Genomic DNA, 19,872 nt, shown 5'->3' on the forward strand with positions numbered 1-19,872 from the left:
GAACACACCAGAAAGGAGGAGGCATCTGTATTCTAAAGACCACGGATGCTTATGCAGGCATCCCCGGCCTCTCCCCTAGCCAGCCCCGAGGTGGCCAAGGAGCTACAGGCCCTCAATGGGGTCACTCTGTCCAGAACTGGTATTTCCACTTGGGAGCAGCTCAGGCATGTCGGAGAGCTGTGCTCACCCACAGCGGGCTGCGACCCGACCGCTGTTATTGGGCGTCACAGGGGTGGGAGTCACATAGGGCAGCGAGCAATGAGGTTATGGCCTGAAACATGAGATCGTATGGGGCATGACGTTGGTGCCGAGGTCTTACAGACAGAGCTGGAATGACTTCCAAACTTAAAGCAAAGGGTAAAAGTGTAGCAAGGCTCCAACTGAAGCCCGGCATGCTAAGTTAGCTCCTGTGACCAAATACCCAAAGGCAGGGCAGTGCAGGGGCCAGGCAGCAGGCAGTGGGCATGCAGGCAGAACCGGGCCTGGTTCCGCAGCTCAGCTCCACCTAGTCGTGCGCTGCTGTATATTTCGCCACTATGGCAACTAATGCAACTCAAGTCAATTTGCCTCATAAAAAAAAAAAAAGAAGAGGGGAAAAAAAAAAATAGAGGATCACTGCCAGGAAACAGAGCTATTTTAAATAAACAAATACAAGATGAATGCAATTGCCACATTAACCCTCTTGTTAACTTCTGAAGTTTAAAATTACACCCTCATTACTAGTGTGTAATTGAGTATTCTCCTGGCTGTTTCCTGCATCTGAGGTTATTCAAATAGTTCATTAGCACATCAAGAACACCACACACACTAATGATATCAGACGCCCTTATCTACTACTTTGGCCCGACTTTCAGAACTCAGAACTCGCACCTTCCGCAAAAAGGAGGGGGGAGGAAAAATAAGGAGGGAAAGAAAGAAAAGCAGAGGGGGAAGGGGGGCAAGCAGCAGGCTGCATGGGACAGGGTCGCCAGCTTGCCTTTTCCATTTTTTTTTTTTCCTCCTTTTTCCGGTTACCTGTGTGGGGGAAACAAGAGCAGGTGATACTACAGTGGGTGAGGTGGTGCTTCTGTGCCCGTTGGCTTCGGGCAGGAGGTGAGGCAGGGGGTCGTGTTTCACTGAGACCACCACCACGGCAGGCACGGCGGCGGCATCTGGGGGCTCGGCGGGGCGGCGGCACAGTCTTTTGGGGGAGGCGGAGGGCCCGCAGGCCTCACCGCCGGCCGCGGCCCCCGCTGGGAACACCGCCTCGTAGAGGGCCCGCTTGGCCGGGGCCACCGCGGCCGCTTCCGCCTTCACCGGCGCGGCGTCGCCGTCTTTGGGCAGCACGTACGGGTTGGCGGCGGGTGGCCGGGGCCTCGGCCCGCCATTGAGGGCGGCGGAGGCGTAGCAGGCCCCGCCAGCGGGGTGGTGGAGGAGGTGGTGGTGGTGGTGGTGGTGGTGGGGAGCGGGGTGGTGATGGGGCGGCGGCGGCGGCCCCCCCAGCTTGGTGCCGATGCCGGCGATGCTGTTGAGGGTGGCAATGGAGACGGCGCCGATGCAGTGGTTGGTGTAGGTCTTGGAGAGCTTGGCCGCTTTGGAGAGCATCTGCATGCGGGTGCCCAGCAAGTTCTTGCCGATGGCCTTGTTCTCGTACCAGGTGACGTCGCCCTCGCTGCAGTGGTCCCGCGGGCGCTGGAAGAAGGCCTTGCACAGGGGGTTGCGCTTGGAGAGGTACTTGACGAAGCTGGCGTAGGGACAGAACTCGGTGCCAGTCTCGTACATGCGAGGCAGGTTCTCCTCGTCACTGCTCTCCGCCCGTTTCTTGCTCCAGGAGGACGAGCGCGACTTGTGGTAGGGCCCCAGCGCCTTGAAGTAGACGAACTTGCGGCCGTCCTCATCCACCGCCAGCCCGAAGGAGTCCTCCTCCAGCTCCCGCTGGTTCTCCCGGCCCCGCGTGCAGAAGTACATGCAGGTCTCGAACCAGACCTTGTTGAGGAGCCCGAAGGGGCTCTGAGTGCTGAAGACGCTGCAGGTGTACAGCTTGCGGAGGTCGGCGCGGGTGATGGCCTGCTTCTGCACCACCGGCCCCGCGCCCTGCTCCTCCAGCTTGCGGATGACGGCGGCCAGCGTCAGGTTGGCGGCGCGGAGCTCGGGGTCCTTGGTGAGGTCGAGGGTGCGGCAGTAGGGCGGCTCGTTGAGGTAGCGATTGAGGGAGCTGCGGATGCTGATGAGGGACGACTTGGAGTAGAGCTGTCCGCTCTTGGAGCGCGCCTCGGCGTAGAAGGAGCGCAGCACCCGGCACAGCGCCCCCTTGTCCATGGTCTCGAAGTCCGGGCTCTGCGCCTTCTCGCTCAGGTACTCGCGGAAGATGCGCACGGCGTAGCGGGTGGCCAGCCGCGTGTTCTCGCTCAGCCGCGCCCGCTCGGGCCGCTGCAGCAGCAGGGCCGCCTCCAGCTCCGCGTCCTCCGCCGCCCCCCCGGGGCCGCCGCCGCCGCCCCCCGGGGCTGTCGCCGCGGTTCCCCCCGGGGCTGCCCCGACGCCGCCGCCGCCGCCGCCGCCGCCGCCGCCGCTCGGCGTACGGCCCGGGGCGGGCGGCATGGGCTCGGGCTCCTCCTCGCCGTCCCAGTCCAGACCCATCTCCTCTTCCTCCTCCTCCTCCTCCTCCTCCTCGTCCAGCAGCAGCCCCCCATCGGCTCCGTCCTCCTCCTCCTCGTCCCCCGTTATCTGCACCTCCTGGATCTCATCCTCCTCCTCGCCCTCCTCCTCCTCTCCAGCGCTGCAGTAACGGTGCGGCCGGGGGGCTCCTCTCCCGCGGCCCGGCGGCCGCTCCCCCGCGCCGTACCCGCCGCCGCCGCCCCCGCCGCCGCCGCTCCACTCGCCGCCGCCGCCGCCGCTGCCAGGCATTCTCGCCATATTGCCGTCTCCCTGCCAGTCCTCGGGCAGGGCGCATGCGCTATATTGGACCGCAGCGCTGGAGCGCTTTTGTGTTTAATGACCTTCAGCTACCGGGAGGCAAAGCCGGGCTCTTAAAGGGGCCGCGCTCCCAGTGGCGGCGGCGGGGAACGGACGGGGCGGGACGGGAGAGGCTGGGAGAGACCGGGGCTGCGGGGAGCGCGCACCGCGCCGCTCACCTCGAAGCCGTTCCGTCCACAGGAGGGGACGGGTGCGGACAGAGCCGTCGGGCCGGGGCGTGCGCCTGTCCCCCGGCGGCTTGTTTTTCTCTCTGTCAACCTAACACTGACTCAAAGTCTCCAAGAGCTCCCAAAGAGGGGGACCCGATGCCGAAAACGCAGAGCAGAAAGACCGCTAAACGGCAGGAGCTGAAACGGGATGATCGTCAAGGTCCCTTCCAGCCCAAGCCAAGCTATGAGTCTACGATTATATGATGCTATGATGCTGTGTCCCAAACGAGCTCTTCTGAGGAGCTGTAGTGACCCACCCAAGGAGACAGAGAACTGCAGGGCTTGCAGTGCGTGCGTTTTCAATAGAGATCTTCTTTTTCCTTTATTGCTTCAGTAAATGCTAAAAATGACACAACTGATATTAGCCTTCCAACCTGATTCTGTATTAAGGTCATACAAGTGATAAAGACACTTTTTTTTTTTCTTTCTCTTTCCTTTTCCCTCCCTTCCTTTTCCCTTCTTCTCCTCTCCTCTCCTCTCCTCTCCTCTCCTCTCCTCTCCTCTCCTCTCCTCTCCTCTCCTCTCCTCTCCTCTCCTCTCCTCTCCTCTCCTCTCCTCTCCTCTCCTCTCCTCTCCTCTCCTCTCCTCTCCTCTCCTCTCCTCTCCTCTCCTCTCCTCTCCTCTCCTCTCCTCTCCTCTCCTCTCCTCTCCTCTCCTCTCCTCTCCTCCCCTCCCTCCTTTCCTATCCTTTTGTCCCCTCTCCTCCCTTCCCCTCCCCTTCCTTCCCCTTTCCCCTTCCCCTTTCCTCTTCTCCTTCCCCTTCCCCTTTTTCCCCTTTCCCCCTTCCTTTTCCTTTTCCCTTTCCTTTCCCCTTTTTCTCCTTCCCCCCCCCCTTTTTTTTCCTTTTTTTGCCTTTTCTCTTTTCCCCTTCTTCCCTCTCCCCCCCCCTTTTTTTTCCTTTTCTCCTTTCCACCTTAATCTTTTTCCAAGAGGTTTTCAGAGCCACATGAGTGCAAAAAGGTAATTGAACGTTTTTTTTTTTTTTTTTCCCCTAACTTTAAGAAAAGATGAACACCAGGTTGACAGCTTCTGTACTTGGATGTTCATTTAATCACCGTTTCCTGATTACAGGAGGTGAACTGTGTTGACAGACTCGCAGATGAATATGGAGCCAAGTATAGGAATAGTAAGTATAAAGGACATAAAGAACTTGCAGTGAGGTTGGAGGGGAAAAATATACATGGAACATCCATATTATACACATCAGTTGGAAGCACCTCAACAGCCAGAGGGAATTCAGAGAATCACAAATGAAGTGTTTAGGGTGCTGCAGGCGACCATAAGTGGGAAGACACCCACATACCATATATACCTGTATAACCTATATGTATATGTGTGTATGTGTATGTTAATCATATAGGCATGTAAGCTGCCTGTCTCTCTATGTTCATAAAGATAAAATGTAGCTTCCTCAGTTGCATTCCTGAAGCTTCAGCTTGCAAGCTATGCCAGGTAATGGAGCTGTGTCTAAACAGCTGCCTGAACCATTCAGGGCTATCTGACTGAGGCACACCAACATTGCACTTAGACCCATCACACCCTCCATGCTACATATCCAAGTTTTGTCCTGCGGAGAGCCCCGCGCAGGCAGAGCCTTCCCCTGTGACTCAGGGCTCGAGGCTGGTACCAACGTAAGCTCCGTCCACACAATAAGTTTTATTACTGCTGTCAGTGGAGAAGATGTAATTACCCAGAGAGCACTAATAATGCACCTGCCCCCACTAGGATTGAAACCCCGGGACCTGATTTTCCTTCCTTTCATATTCTCGGAGATTGATTTCTATGTCACAGAATTAGCATTCTAAGTTAAGAACCGAAACCAAAGGAGCCTTCTCTCCGTGTCAGCTGATTCCCAACACAGGTAACGCTGTAATCAAATAGTTTCAGGCTTTTCCTCACTTCTTTTTTTCCAGTTCCTCTTCCCCACCCTGCCCCCAGTCTCGCTCCTGGCAGGCACAGAGTCCTGGACAATCAGACCATTGTCTAAAGCTCTCCGCAGCCTCATTCTCCTACAGATCCAATGCAGGCACTCCTCACGTAGCCCCAGACATGGCTATTTCACTTGCATCCACCTAAGGCTCTGTGTTCTCGGCAGGTGTTTCATGAAGCTTCGCTAGGCACTACAATGGTATACACCCCAAGAGCCAAGGAGCAAAGCAAACCCACCACACCTCTTTGTTCCTTGGGATCCAGGCGAGATAGCTAAAAAAGAGTTTAAAAAACAGTGCTCAGGACAAGCCTGTCGAGTAGCTTTAAGGCTGACCACACGGCACGGGTTTAAGAAAACTGCTTTTTCTCCATGCTTTTTACTGTTAGTTTGAATACAATAGACGCGTTCTTAAAGTGTGTTAATATCTTTTCTAAGCACAGGCTATTTTCCCTGTAGAGGCAGGCAATGCAGCAATCGGTACGAGAAATCCACAGAGACACCACAGAACCAGGAGGCAAACAATGCTCGGGACGCCTGGTAAATTCACTCAGGCAAAAAGCACATCCCAGAAGTCCTTCTCCAGACACACTCCAATTGGAGAGGAGCTTTTTTAGCATTTCAGAACAGCCGCTTCAAACTGTTAATTCCATTTTCCTTGTATTCTTTCACTTGCATACATAATAATTTTGGTCGTTTCATTACTTCTCGATACCAGGCACAGATGATGTTGACAAGCTATGTGCTATAATAGATTATAAATCTCTCTTATTTTAGTTCTTTTTTTGTTTTGTTTTGTTTTGTTTTGTTTTGTTTGTTTGCTTTTAGGTTAGTGGTTCCTATCTGGGCGGCAGCAAAACAGATTTACATAACCCAACAAAGGAGACACTGATTGAGGAGAGCGGCGCTGTATCCATCACAGCCAAGTTGCTGCTGTCCTTAATGGATTTTAACACACAAAAGCTATTGCACCTATGGGATGGTCCTGTTGTGAAGTGCAGGCGGTAGCGGTGCATATCAAAGCCCCAGCTGCTGCCAATGCGTGGTGGGATGAAGGCAGCATCCAGCCTGCCCACACCGAGCCCCATGCCATGGGTTGGGAGCACGCTGCCGAAGTGCTCGCAGTTCTACCACAGCTATTTGCTGCTTTTAACTCACATTTTTTTTTTCACTCTTTCGTGGAAGCAGTATTTTGTGCTGCTGAGGAAAGTTGATTTCCTCATTGCTCTGTTTTCCAAGCAAAATGAAGAAAACTCGAGTCATCATCTTTGCAAGGAAGCACACTTAGCAAATTAAATGCCAAGACTTTGCAAGTTGCTGTTATTTGCAGTGTCAAGCAGCTGGAGCATTTTTTGCTTATAAACATACAGACGGCTGCGTTGTCAGACAGATTGAAGAGAGTCAGGTAGCGACTTGCATCGCACTGCGCAGAGGTTTTAAGGGTCTCTTAATTTGTGCAGGGTGGAGGTTGCCAGCAGGCATATTAATGTTCTATTTATCTGTGTTTGCGTTTGTGTTTGTCTTTGCTTCTGTGCTGATGATGGCTTTGGAAGCAAATCAGCTGCTCTGTAATGCACAGCGGTGGCTCCAGCAGTCGTGTGTAGGAACTGCTGACACTGAGCAGCCCACTACGTCGGGGACATGGTATTTATCCTCTGCAGAGAGAAAGGGCTCTTTGTGCCTGGGTAATAATGCAGGTAGTCCTCCTCAGTAAACTCTATCCTGAGGTGAAGATTTAGAACAACCAAGGCAGTGACTCAGGAAAGAAACCTCAAAAGAGAGATTCCCATGAAACCACTAAGCCCCGTTTATAGGTGTTCTTGGTCTGTGGAAGCACACGTTTTTGCTTTTAATAGCGTTTTTAGTGCTACATAATGGAGCATAAATTAATACTCTGTTGGATATGGACTTCTCAAAATCCTGTCTTCTGTTCATAATCTTCCAATAAAAGTTTATTTTGAACTAAAAGTTGGGGCTGGAAGTCAAACTGGGCTGGGTGAAATCTACAAATGCAACAAGGAAGGAACAGCAGTACTGCAGCACTGTTTCTTAAGATTTCTTAAACATTCCCTTAAGAAAGAAAGGAAGAAAAACCCAAAACCTCACAGTGTAACAAACACTAGTCCAGTGGTTGGTGACCTTGCCCAAACACTGGTCTAGTGATTGGTGACCCTGCCCGTGGCAGGGGGGTTGAAACTAGATGATCTCTGAGGTCCTTTTCAACCCAGGCCATTCTATGATTCTATGATTCTCTGAAAAATAAAATACTGCTGTTGAGACTGTGATGAAATGCACTCCCCACCTTGTTTCTGTACTGCGTGGGTTCAGCTTTATCTTGTTTATTCTCTCCATCCCCAGGGAGTAAGACACAGTGCCGGCGCTCTCCAAGGTGGGGCTCTGTGCCCCAATCCCGTGTTGGGCCGGAGCTGGGGACTCATCCAAACCCACTCACTCACAGCAGGCTTAGCTCAAGGTTGGATCCTCAAGGGACGGGCAGCAGCTGGCCTTTGGCACCGCCTGCAAAAGGGAATCTTCCTCCCACTGCCGGTGAATGGCTTCAGAGCCCCTTTACACCGTGGATTCACTGTCAACATACTTTTGTTTTGACTTAGTGACTGAAATAAAGTGATTATTCCCCTTTTCCACCAGTATTATGTCTGTGTCATAGTGGATTTGGACATTCCTTTTCAGGTATTTATATAGCAAAAAATCCAGCACCAATGGCCTGTCTACTTGGATTTTCTTCCCTTGATTGAGTCGTCTCAACCGGGTTGACAAAAACCCATTTTAAGCAACTTTAGAAGTGGTTGAGTTCAGTCAAACCATGCAGAGTGTGACACGAGCCTGCCCACAAGTATCAGAGTCCCATGCAGGCTGTCACCCTACCCACCTTGCTGCTGCTGGAGCTGGAACCTACCACCAAAAATCACTGCTTCATTCTTGAGCCCCTCTCTTCATTCTCCCTAGTTTAATTTGGTAGGATGTTGGCAAAGCTGTCCTGGGCAATTTTTGCATCTATTTTCTTTTAAACCATTATTTGGACACAATGGTTTCTGGCCCTACTAATGCAATTCATAATTCCCTTCTCCATGTGTGATATGCCAAAGGACCTCTAGTTATCCTGTGACAAGAAGAACCATCTGCATGGTTCCTGTCCTAAGGTCTGCATCACAGATCACACTGACTTGTAAAGCAGTTTTTGAGAATAAAGGATTATATTCATGGATCATGTGGAAGAAGAATACAGGGACAGAGAACATAGAATGTTTATTGCCAACTCGTACCATGCCCTCTTTCAGTCTGTGATTTCAGTCTTAATCAAGAAAACAGCTGTAGAACAAAATGGGTCAGAATATTACCAGATGAGCAGAACTTGCTGCACACTGGTTTCAATTTGACCGATCTTTATGCAAAAGCACTTTCACAAATGAGTGTGTAACTTCAGATAGAAACTTGTGGTAAAATCTTCAGTGTATTGCCAGGACTTTCACTTGAGGTTTGAAATCAGTGGCCATGGCATAGAAGAGAACAGAAAGTGCAGATTGCAATAGAAAGTTGTATTTTAAGTCATAGATGGTAAATCCTAGAAAAAATATATATACAAAAAATTGATACGATTCTTTTCGTGTCATGAGGAGGCAAAGAAATCATACAAAGTGTAGTGAAAAAGACCTGATGCATTGGGTATATTTCTCTTGTTTTCCCAGTATCAGACAATACTAAAGCAGGTGAAAAATACCTTCTTACAGCTGGTGAGCATCGGTACATTTATTAGCATTTTGTATTACAAAAAATTACCTCTACAACTGCTGAGAATGTTTAAATGCAATATGGCTTTTGTCCATCCCTGTTCTAAACAGCCTCGCCTTTTTAAATCTGTGAAAGATTAAACTGTGCACAATCCAAATTTTCCTTCTTTAATGATCAGGACTAAAATTCAGTTTTTATTCACAGAGCTGAAGACGGCATCAAATAAATAAAGATCATTTAGAGAGCCCTCAGAGAGGACCTTTGCATATTCATGGGCTGAATTATTTAAATACAGGAGGTAGTTATTTGATAGTAAGGATTCTACTTATTAGGATCAATGAGTGTTGTGAGAATAAGCAAGAAGAAATCATAAGTTTTTATTTTGCCTTGGACAGAAGGAGATCACATTTGCTATTTACGGTGTACAATCTCTCAGTTAGCAATCTTGGCAAAGGTTTATCTAGTTATTCGGAATAATGTCCTCCCAGATATGACACTATCACTGTGCCTGCTACAGAACTGTCCCCGCAGTTTCCTCGGCCATTTACCTGTGTGTTGTCACACTCATTCCTGCTGATTTGTGTCACAAGAAAAAAAGTAGGTTTCAAAATTAAAGCTTCATGTGGAATGATATGAAGTGTGAAATCCAGACCCATTGCTTTCATTCTGGCTTTAGTGATCACAGAAACCTGCTGTAGGGCAGGAGTAATCTGCCAGAAAATTATTATTGAGCCCTGGTAACTCAGATATATGTGCAGACATGAAAATGTTGCTTTTTGTGCCAACTCTAGGTCCTATAAGAACCTTGCATGCCATCTTCCACCTGGCTTGAAAATATGCTGCATTCCACTGTAAAGGAGAGGAAGTTTGTTAATTCCCAGGCAGCTGTGAACAATTTAATCTCTTTCCAGACAGCCCGGCATCCCATTCCAATTGTGGAGCTTCTTGGGGGATGGAGAGTTTGAAGAGCTGGTGAGAGATAATAGGGCCTTTATTCCAAGGTCATTCCTATGAGTTTGGCCTTGACAGTAACATCTTGATAAGAGGGTTGCCAATTCAAGCAGTCTCATAATAGGATTTTTGAAGCTTCTTCCTCCATATGCTGGAATGGAGGGCTTGAAACTTAGTGTTTGGAGCCTCAAATGACTGCTCTGTTAAACCTAGGAAATTAGCTGGAGAAGCATAGTTCAAAAAGGAAAAAATCCTGCGATTTTTAAGATGATAGAGTTCTTATTCTGAACACTGCTTGTTGGCACGCCTGGGATTTCCCAATCTGCCTGTGAGGGCTGAGCTGGTAATTTGCCTTGGGTTTCTTGACAAGACTCTAAGTTACTGAGCTCTTCTCCTCTCAAGGCTTCTCTATGTATATTCAAAAATACAGAAAACTCCAAACAAATGCACCAGTCTTCTTGTTCTCTCTTTGGGAATTTATTTTGAAAAATCAAAGAATCACAAAGAATTGCCGTAAAACACTAATGCCCACTTCCCAGAACCAATAACTTTGCTCTGGCTTCTAGAAAGTCTCCAAACCTAAAAAAAAAAAAAAAAAAAGTGTTGCATAGGCATTTAAACCACCTATACTTTTAAAAAGGGTTGTGATTGATATGGTCTCCATGGGAGTTGCTTGGTGCCTAGCCATTTGAAAACATGGCTTCTTATGTACATAATTAAATTAGAATTAGTGAACAGCGTTCTTTTGAAAACCTGACCTTTGGTCTTTCTGGCACACTGGTTGAAGACTGAAGGAAAACACAGCCTTTCTGGGCTTTACATATTCTGTACCTCCATATTTGCTAGAGGCCACATTTAGAACTCTTCTAACAAAAAACTCCCATTGTTCCACTGTGTTCTCAGCAATGACAATTGGACTATTCTGCCCAGCTCATGAAAGGTCTACCTTTTGTTTCAACCTCAGAGAGAGAACTATTCCTTCCAACGTCTTCTGCTTTGCCAAAATGACTTGAAATGTCTACAATAAAAAGTTGAATGTTTGACAACTTTGAGTATGTTTTAAAATGAAATAATAATCATAAACGAAGCTGAAAATAGACTAATGTAAATAAGAAACTTGATATGAATATAAGTAATAAAACTTCTTATTTGGGTGAAACAAGAGATTTACACACTGCTAGAAGACGATCTTTTCCCTCAAGTGCATCTAAAATGTCACTGAATCAACAGACCAGTCCACAGAATTGGGCAGTAATTGTATTGTGTTGGAATAATGAGTTTGAAGACAATCAGACGGATAATGAAGAAGACACATTTCTCATGTGGAAATTACTATTTACTGCAAAGCAGTACTTCAAGAATCACTCCAAGAGCAAAAACAGAAAATCTCAAATCAGATCACTGGTTGCCCTTCTTCTTTTGAGTCCTACCATGAGGACTGTCCTTGCATTCCGGATTAACACAGGAATCTGGCAACAAAATATAGCCTGGCAAATAGACTGGGCAAAGGAGAACTGAATCTCAGCTGTTTGCAGTCATCTGAGACCTCATGGTTATCTACGTCATGCTGTTTGTGCTCACTGCAAAATGCATACAACTTGGGGGACAATGTTAGTAATCTACATGCAGGAGTTGAAGACTTTCTGGTAGAATAATCTGCATCACAAATTTGGTTTAGTTTCCTCTTGGGAGAAATTGGAGCCTCCCTTGCTCTGTGTAGTCAGCTGTCACTCAGCTTATTATCTTATTTTTAAAGGACATTCTCGGGAAACAGTAAGGATTCCAAGACTGCTGATGTGCCGTAATAATATATATGAGATCTTCATGTTCCCTTGTTAATACTGATGCAGATTTGTGAAGACCTTCTAGAAGAGAGAAGTCTCTAGAAAATCTCCCACCAGTTTGCAAACCAGCCCTATCAGAGGGAACTCAGCTTGGATTCATGACAACCAGTTTGACAAAAAATGACTTGCAAGGGCATAACAGATGGAAACACAATTTCACCATAGACATTTCTCTTGAGCCCAAAACTAATCAAAACAAAAAACAAACAAACAAAAATCAACAACCACCAGAAACCGAGATCAAACAGATGGCTATTTGCTTTAACAGCACCCTCTCTTGATCCTCTTGAACCACTGTCCCAGTACTATCAAAGAAGATCTGACATCATGATGTGAGGGATGTTTTAGATCAGCCAAGGAAGAGAAGGTGAGACAAGGATAAATGACAGGAGTAAGTGGGGGCTAGTGCTGGACCACAAGAGAACATGAAGTGATTCTGAAACTGCTCTTCTTCAGGTTGTGTTTTACTCCAGCAGTCCCTGCATGTTGCCCAAGCCTGTTGGCAATTATCTGAACCTTTAAGGTCCCAAAGCCATCCTGTTGTCAGACTGTGTGCCATTCATCCAATACTCTCCTGAGGAGCATTTAATAGAAGATGAGGTCTGTCTGCCTGGACTTTTTTTCCCATCAGCTGTCTTAGTGGACAAAATGAGTCAATGTGGGAGAATTCCTATAGCACTGATGATGCATAGGTACATACAGATGTATTCGTGACTCCCATACAGGTAAAGGCTTCTCAGTAGCACCACTGAATTTGAACTTCACTGCCCCAGTGATGTGGTAGTGGTGAACAGATTTCAGTGTCAGAGGACATTTGACACAGAAGAGGGAGAGGAGTGGGGACAGATGTGACAGAGCCAGAAGAAGGGTGCCACAGAGCCAGACTTCTTCTGTCCCGCAGCTGGCAAGATGCAGAATCTGGCTCTTCCTCTTCCAGCAGTAACAGTCCCTTGGTAAGCAGCAGGAGCAAGTCTCAATTCTTAGGGCTCTGGCCGAAGCGGTTTTATGCCCATGACAATCTGCTGCCCTGAGTACCTCCTGCATTGCTAAAGCCTCTGTTCAGCTCTGCTTAAAATCTCCAGATGCCACAAGTCAAGTCAGACCACTGGTGTCCCAAGCAAAGCCAAAGTAAATTTGCTGCGCCTACAAAGTCAACGCAGAATTTCTCCTTGAGACACTGATAAGGGCTCTAGAGTGGTGCAAAATGGCAGACATCTTACAGAGGCCATGCAAAAGTCACCGCTGGCAGATAGGGCAGCTCTGCCCCGAAAGCGAGCATGAAGCCTGGTTTTAAGGCACACCGATGGTCCTTGATTTTCCTCTTTTGCAGCCCCCAAAGAGGTATGAAACCTACTAGTTTCCAATTGTTCACTCCAATTAAACACAACTGTGGACAAATTCATCTTAGCCCCCTTGAGCTTTTTCTCCTGACTCTCACTCTCAGCAGTCAGGTGCTACACTGGTACAAATAGCTGACAAATGTTGTGTGCCTGGCACTCTCCCTTCTGCTGATGCTCTTCTATGAGAAACATTTCTCAGGGACAATCCCTCGTTCCACTATGGGGTCATTCAAACAAATGATCATAATGCTGGTATGTGTGGAAAGGACAGGATGATCATCACCCTCCTGTCCCAAACTCTTCCATTTTCTGTGTAATCCTGCCAGCCTCCTTGGGAGTTTCCACCTCCACACCTTGGCATACGACATGAAAGAAGCGTGGTGGCACCACGGCAGTCTGTCAGCACTGATCTCTCCAGATACATGTAGGGAACGTCCATGCTTTCAGCCTGTGTCATTGCAACTGTTTGAGTACAACAAAGCCCAGGCCTTGCCAGCCTCAAGAACACATTACCACAAGACATTCCCAAACAAAGCATGAGGAAAGAAAACAAAAACTTGATTTTTTTTTTTTTTTTAAGCAGAATAGTTGGGGGAATTCACTTATCTTCTGGTTTTGAACCTTCAGATAGCATTTTTCCTGTTTTTATGTCCTATTCCGCCTTTCTCTTCTCCTGCTGCCCAATCCATTCCCCCTCCATCCCAAACATAAGGGCTAAGAAAGATTATTTCCCCCTTTGAAATCTGAGATTCTTCTTCATTCCTGGACATAAGACTGAGTATACTGGGGGGTGAGGTGGGGGAAGAGGCTTGGCAACCCAAAAAAGAATGCAGTAAGCCAGTCATTTCCTTCCAAAGCATTAAACGCCACTCCCCAGAGTTAGTGGTCTTTATGACAACCTAGTCAAACAGAAAAAGGTTCTCAGAAAAGCAGAGGAGAAATGTCGCATGTTTTCTGTGCATGGACAAGGTGCCAAATGATTGCATTTCTTCCATTTGCCACAAACCGGGTTAGCTTTGAGCTTGAAGGAGCAGGTTTTTAAGTACTGCTTCTGGGCCTGACATCAGCGCTTCTGTTGCCATAATGAGTCAGACATCAGAGGCAATACACACTAAAGGATGTAAATAAAGGGGAATATGAGTGGGAAAGGAGGGCTAGAAAATACATGCACCTGACAGGCAAGAAGGACTCCAGCCCAACAAACATTTTGAAATGATAATCTTGATTTCATGGGCTTCAGCAAATAAAAACATATAAAAACAAAACTGTTGGAAAAAAAGCCTCTAGAATCTGTGCAAGGTTAATTTGCCAGAGGCAGATTTTGTTCTGTTAACTGCCATTTGCCATGTACCAAAGCCACAGACCCCAAATGCTCTTGCACATTTCCCATCAGGCAAGCAGACACAATTAAGAACATTTGAGCAGTCATCCTTACAACTGTAAAAAAGATAAATCCTTAAATGAAGGGGAAACTAATCTTTTGAGCCATGGAATCCACTGCCTCCAATGTCCCTTCCTCTTGTCACCTCCGAGGGCTGCTGAAGGGCTGTTAGATGAGTGGGAGTAGACAGCTGGCTCTGGGAACAGCTATGGGAAGGACAGTACACTGATGGAAAATATTTGAAAATCCAGTTCCAACTCGCCTGCTATAGGCAGGGATACCTCCCTCTAGACCAGGTTGCTCAAAGCCCCATCCAGCCTGGCCCTGAAGGGGACATCCACAACCTCTCTGGGCAACCTGTTCCAGTGTCACGCCACCCTTACAGTAAAGAATTTCTTCCTAATATCTAGATTAAATCTGCCCTCTTCCATTTTAAAGCCATTCCCCCTCATTCTGTCGCTACATGCCCTTATAAAAAGTTCCTCCCCAGCTTTCCTGTAGGCCCTTTTCAGGTACTCGAAGGCCACTACAAGGTCGCCCAGGAGCCTTCTCTCCTGCAGGCTGAAGAGCCCCAGCTCCCTCAGCCTGTAGCGGTAGAGGAGGTGCTCCAGCCCCTGTTTGTGGCCCTCCTACTCACTCGATGTCCTCCTAGTGTTGGGGAACGCAGAATTTGCACCCTGACTTAGGGTCTGTGCAGTCTACGGACATTTAACTGACAATTCTCACCTATATCATGTCAACTAAATCTCAGATTTTTTCTCATCTGCCTCATTTTCCCTGTTTTTACTTCCTCTTCAGTTGATTTTCCTTCGTCTCTCCAAGACTTCATCAGACGTAGCTGTCACAAATAATTTACTACAAGAAATTGCAACAATCTGCTAACCAAGTAATACAAAATGGCCAACCACAGACCACCAACCAACCTCTCATGCTCCTTCCTTTCTCTGTACATAGGCTTCTCAAACCTATGAGACACTGACAATCTAATTAATGTGATTTTTAAATGGGAAGAGTTTTAATTTTATTCTGATCAACAAAGGTACTGATAGAGTCTCATCACCATTATTACAATTGCACTGTTGTGAACACGACCTATACAAGTCACCTTTCTTATGAAAACACCACCATCATTCAAAGTCCCATGCAGCTACAAATGGATATCAGTCCTTTTTTTCTGGGATTCATCACTGAGCCTGTCTTCTGACTTAAAAATTGGAGTGACATGTTCCAAACTTTGGGTTACAAAATTTGTGATGTAAGAAAACCCCACTTTTATTAATGCATACAGAAATCAATAACCATGTTTAAAAACCTCCAGTACCTCAATTTCCATGGTGTTAGACAGCACTAAGACTATACAAGCCTAAAAGGTGAGGTCACCGTTTCAACAGGAACAAAATAATGAGGTCCAATATCCACAAAGAATTTGTATTCACATGCCATTGTTCTGTAGTCAGTTAACTATTAACACAGACTAACTTGTACTTTATGGACGTAATGCCAGGGTTTCTCTAAAATGCAAAGATACACAGATATACTGTAAGGATTTTGAAAGACTGTATTTTCAAGACTGCATAGGGATGAAAAGCAAAGGCCTGAAAGAACATTAAAAATGTGTATGGTTTCTGATCAACCATTATGTTATATGCAGTGCCTTGGTATTTGAGTTCGTGCCTACCTTGTGTGATCATACATGCACACTGTAAATAGAGAGAAGGAGATAAGGCAGCAGGAATATGATTCAGCTTTGATCATAGAATGGATCCTGACTTTATTGTGTTGAGGATTTATGGGCACCAACTGGAATATGGCAAATCTGCTCAACAAACTAAGAGTATTACGTTAATGCAATTCATCCAACACTGAGGTCTTCCATACAGCCACATCCACCACAAAACAGTTTCTTCACTAGGTAGATTAAAGCCAGTGTGCCTATGCTTCTTCCTACTGCCACATTTTCTTCTGCACTTAATGATCTAATCACATTTTCTCTTTTGTACAGGGCCTTTGCCTTATTCAGTGCCGAGGATGAATGGAACTCATTGAATAGACATCTGTAGTCTGACAGTTTGTCTGTAGATTTGCCTGGAGCTCAGGATATATCTTTTGATATTAACCTTGTTTGTGCCACAAAGTTCCTATGCTATGATACCGGGATAGTCACTTAAACCAAACTGAAGTGGGTGTCTGATTCAAGTCATTCAATACCTCATTTGTGAAAGAGCCAAGTGCTCATTCCATACAACTGCAGCTGAATGCTACAAAAATGCTAAATATTTCAGAAAAGACAGACACTCAGCAGGTCAAACTTAAGGCCATTGCTTTGGATGAAGTCAAACTAGGCTTGCAAAGACATCCCTTTCACCTGAACTTTGCTGTGCCAATTATGGATGCTCCAGACCTCCTGAGGAGCTAACCTGGCTCAGGTGGTCATCTCAGGCTACAGACTTGGCGAGTGATCAAGAAAGCACTGTAGCCCTAGGCCATCTATCAAATGTGCAAAGCCTTCAGACTTTGAAAGTGTCCAAGCCTTACACCTTCACATACAAGAAAACTACCAAAAGTACAGGAAACTACCAGGTATCAAAATACAGTGTGACCACAAGTTGGCAGAGAATTGATGAGTCCAGACTGAGAAAGAACATGATTTAATCAGTGTGCTTATCTTGCACTGGACTTGAGCAAACATGGGAGAAATTTGCTTATCTGACCGAAGACAAATGTGGAGGTGTGTTGTTTCATGCTCTGACAAGGCTTGATGACCATAGCAACAGAGTCAGCTATGTCTAACCTGCAGCCCACAGCCTGCATGAAGCCCAGCCCATCTGGCAGAGCATCTATTCCCCCTGCCCTGTGCCATCATGGCAGCGACTCTTCCCACTGAGTGGCCTGGCCCAGACCCTCAGCATCAACCGAACCTTGGTGTGCTGTGAGCCCCATCTGGGCTGAAACCAGGGCACGGGGCACAGCGTGGTGTGAGCTCAAGTCATGGCCAGTAAGGTTATGCACTTTGATACACTGGCTAAACACAGTCCTGTCAACAGCAAAGCATATGCTGCCCCGCCAAAGGAATTTGTGATTAGGTTTGAAAAAAAAATCATCAAATTTTTGGTTTATTTGCAACTTCATTTTCAGTCAACATAAATATATTAATGGAATGTATAAAGTTGCAATCGAAGATTTGATTAGACTTTTATAATCCCTCTCTTACCAGAGAGAAATACCCCTGGCTTCACAGTCATGCCTTATTGTTGTTATCACTTTTGGTCAGCACATACGTTTGTGAACAACCCTTTTGAAGGATGAAGTACACGAAGAGTAAAATTTCTTCAGAGATCTCTCATGAACACCTTGAGAGCTCACTAAGAATTGCAGCCACTGCCATCGAGCCAGAGTGATGCAAGGTGGTGGCTTCACAACCCAATGTTGTTTAAGTGAAGGCAAAAGAGCAGACGCACCTCTATACCAAACTTCATTTAATGACACAACAAGCCTCATTAGATGCCTATCAGCACAAAACACGTGACTCAGTCCCATCTCACCAAGAGTACAAAGTGGGCCCCTTGCATTAAAAGTAGACACTCCATTGACTTGGGTGGATTGGTGCGTCTGTCTCATTCTCACTGGCTGTTAGCAGGGCTACCTCTTTTAGTAAGAAATTACATCTCTGTTACTTTGTGAATGATAAACTGTTAATATAGCTTAATTAACTAATGACTAGCCTCATCAAATTTAGAACTAATGTAGCTAGTGCATTTATTAATGACAATTCCAAATCTGTCATATCTGTTACCTCAAAAACCATCTACCATTAACTTTGCAAAACTATCTCAGAGAAAGTCCTTGAGAGGCCTCTGACAGGGAAATGCTGATTCCGATAAGTGGCTATGCACATAAGCCCTCTGACATAAACTGCAGATCAAGTCTCAGAGTAAGACTGGGCCTGCACACCTAGATTCCTTTCTGAAAAGGAGTTTAGAAACCTTAAGGCTCAACAGGAGGACTTCCCCAACTAGCCATGTGTCAGACTCATACAATTAACATCACAATTTGTCCCCCCCTATTTACTACACTCTGTACAGGCAGGTGTAGTCAAAGCTCTTCTGAGGAGAGGACTCCATCATCCAATCCTACCTGAACTGTAGCCAGTCATTTCTGTACCCTTCTTTAGCAGTGCTGAAAAATTAGGCAAAACAATTAAAAAGACATGGAAAGATTTCAGCAGGTAGTGGCAGCAACTGCAGGGTTTGCTATCTGAGTCCTGTGCATGCTGAGGACTGATCTGTGGCACCCATCCAACAAGTGTGAGTTGGTGTTGGGCAGAGTTGGCAGGAGAGGCTTGTTCAAGTGTTTGTTTACACCCTGTAGAGTAACTGCTCAGTAATTAATTAAATCCTTGTCTTTAAAAAAATGTGTGTACTAATATTCTAAACAAAGAATGAATAAAGGTACAGTGCTTCTCACTGCTGAAATACAGAGACTTCGTTCCTGCTTCTCCTTGGTTCTGTATGCTTTGAGAGAGCATTCCCCTTTGGGCTGGCACTCTGGTTTCTCCTCCTGGCTCAGCCAGATGCCCCCTGGCTGAATTTGGATAGGCCACTCTATCTTCTGGGCAGCAGTTTCCTTCTCTGCAAAATGCATCCAAAGCTCAACACCTCATTTGTTAGAGACTTTGAAATCTGCTGATAAAAAGTGCCATTGAAGAGACTGCCATTATTATTATTATTATCATTATCTTTCTTTGTGGTTATTCCATTCAAATGATCATAGTTTTAAATTAACCTTTGGTGTCACCTATCCATTGCAGAAGATGCATATTCTCCTGAGCCCAATGGGAACAGAATGTTCAGTTTCCAAGGCTGCTTCTTCAGGTAAACCTATGTCCTCTGGGAGCCTGCTTCACTGAATTTACCCAGAATAGAGCACAAAAACACTCATCTTTGCCTTACTGCCTACTCATACCTATTCATAAACGCATGGTGTACCAAGCAACCCTTTTCTCCTCCATATGTGGGAGACCCACCTGTGGGGATTATATGATCTGCCTTTGCAAACAGAAGACACAGTCACAGTCTGGCTGTTCTCTTTTTTCCCCTCACCTTCTTACATACACACAACAGTAGGTATTACCCTAGAAGCCTCTGTGAAAGGGTTGGTCAGAAGTTCATCATATACTGCATGCCTCTCATTTTCTAGCAGCCCCTGTAAAGGCCATCTTGGCACTCTCCCAGGTTTGTCATTCTGCTTCTAACATTATCAATCCTGTTACAGAAAACCACAAATCAAATACTAGGCTTTCAAATGCAGTTTCCTAGAAAATGCTCTGGATGAGCCAGAACAGAAGCATCCACTGGGGACACTGACTAAAAAGGACAAAATATGGCTCTAATTTCTGTTTACTTAAGCCACAGAAACATGTCATATTTCTGCAATATCACTTTGAAGTCACCCATATTTTACCTATACTGTCACTTGAGTACCAGGGAGAAGCATAGGAATTCTTTATTTGTAGATCAAG

General features: G+C 46.4%; 1 protein-coding gene and 1 long non-coding RNA gene across 3 annotated transcripts in view; one reads left to right on the top strand and one right to left on the bottom strand.

Moving 5' to 3' along the window:
* The window catches only part of KCTD1 (potassium channel tetramerization domain containing 1), a 96,908-nt gene that overhangs the window by 63,354 nt on the left and 13,682 nt on the right, over window positions 1-19,872 (bottom strand). Inside the window, exon 1 of one of the 2 annotated variants that reach the window (XM_015277995.4) lies at window positions 1,015-2,906. The exons of the other annotated variant lie outside the window; for it this stretch is intronic. Within the exon in view, the coding sequence (XP_015133481.3) occupies window positions 1,015-2,892 (1,878 nt within the window). The 5' untranslated portion in view covers window positions 2,893-2,906. Of the gene's footprint in view, window positions 1-1,014; window positions 2,907-19,872 lie in introns of those variants that run through there. 2 annotated transcript variants of the gene reach the window in all.
* LOC107056037 lies at window positions 1,013-10,378 on the top strand. Its single transcript, XR_006937683.1, has 3 exons — window positions 1,013-1,037; window positions 4,233-4,287; window positions 4,887-10,378. It is a non-coding gene; the product is annotated as an uncharacterized LOC107056037 (long non-coding RNA).

The sequence above is a fragment of the Gallus gallus genome, chromosome 2 (genome assembly GCF_016699485.2).
Source record: "Gallus gallus isolate bGalGal1 chromosome 2, bGalGal1.mat.broiler.GRCg7b, whole genome shotgun sequence".
NCBI classification, from domain to species: Eukaryota; Metazoa; Chordata; class Aves; order Galliformes; family Phasianidae; genus Gallus; species Gallus gallus.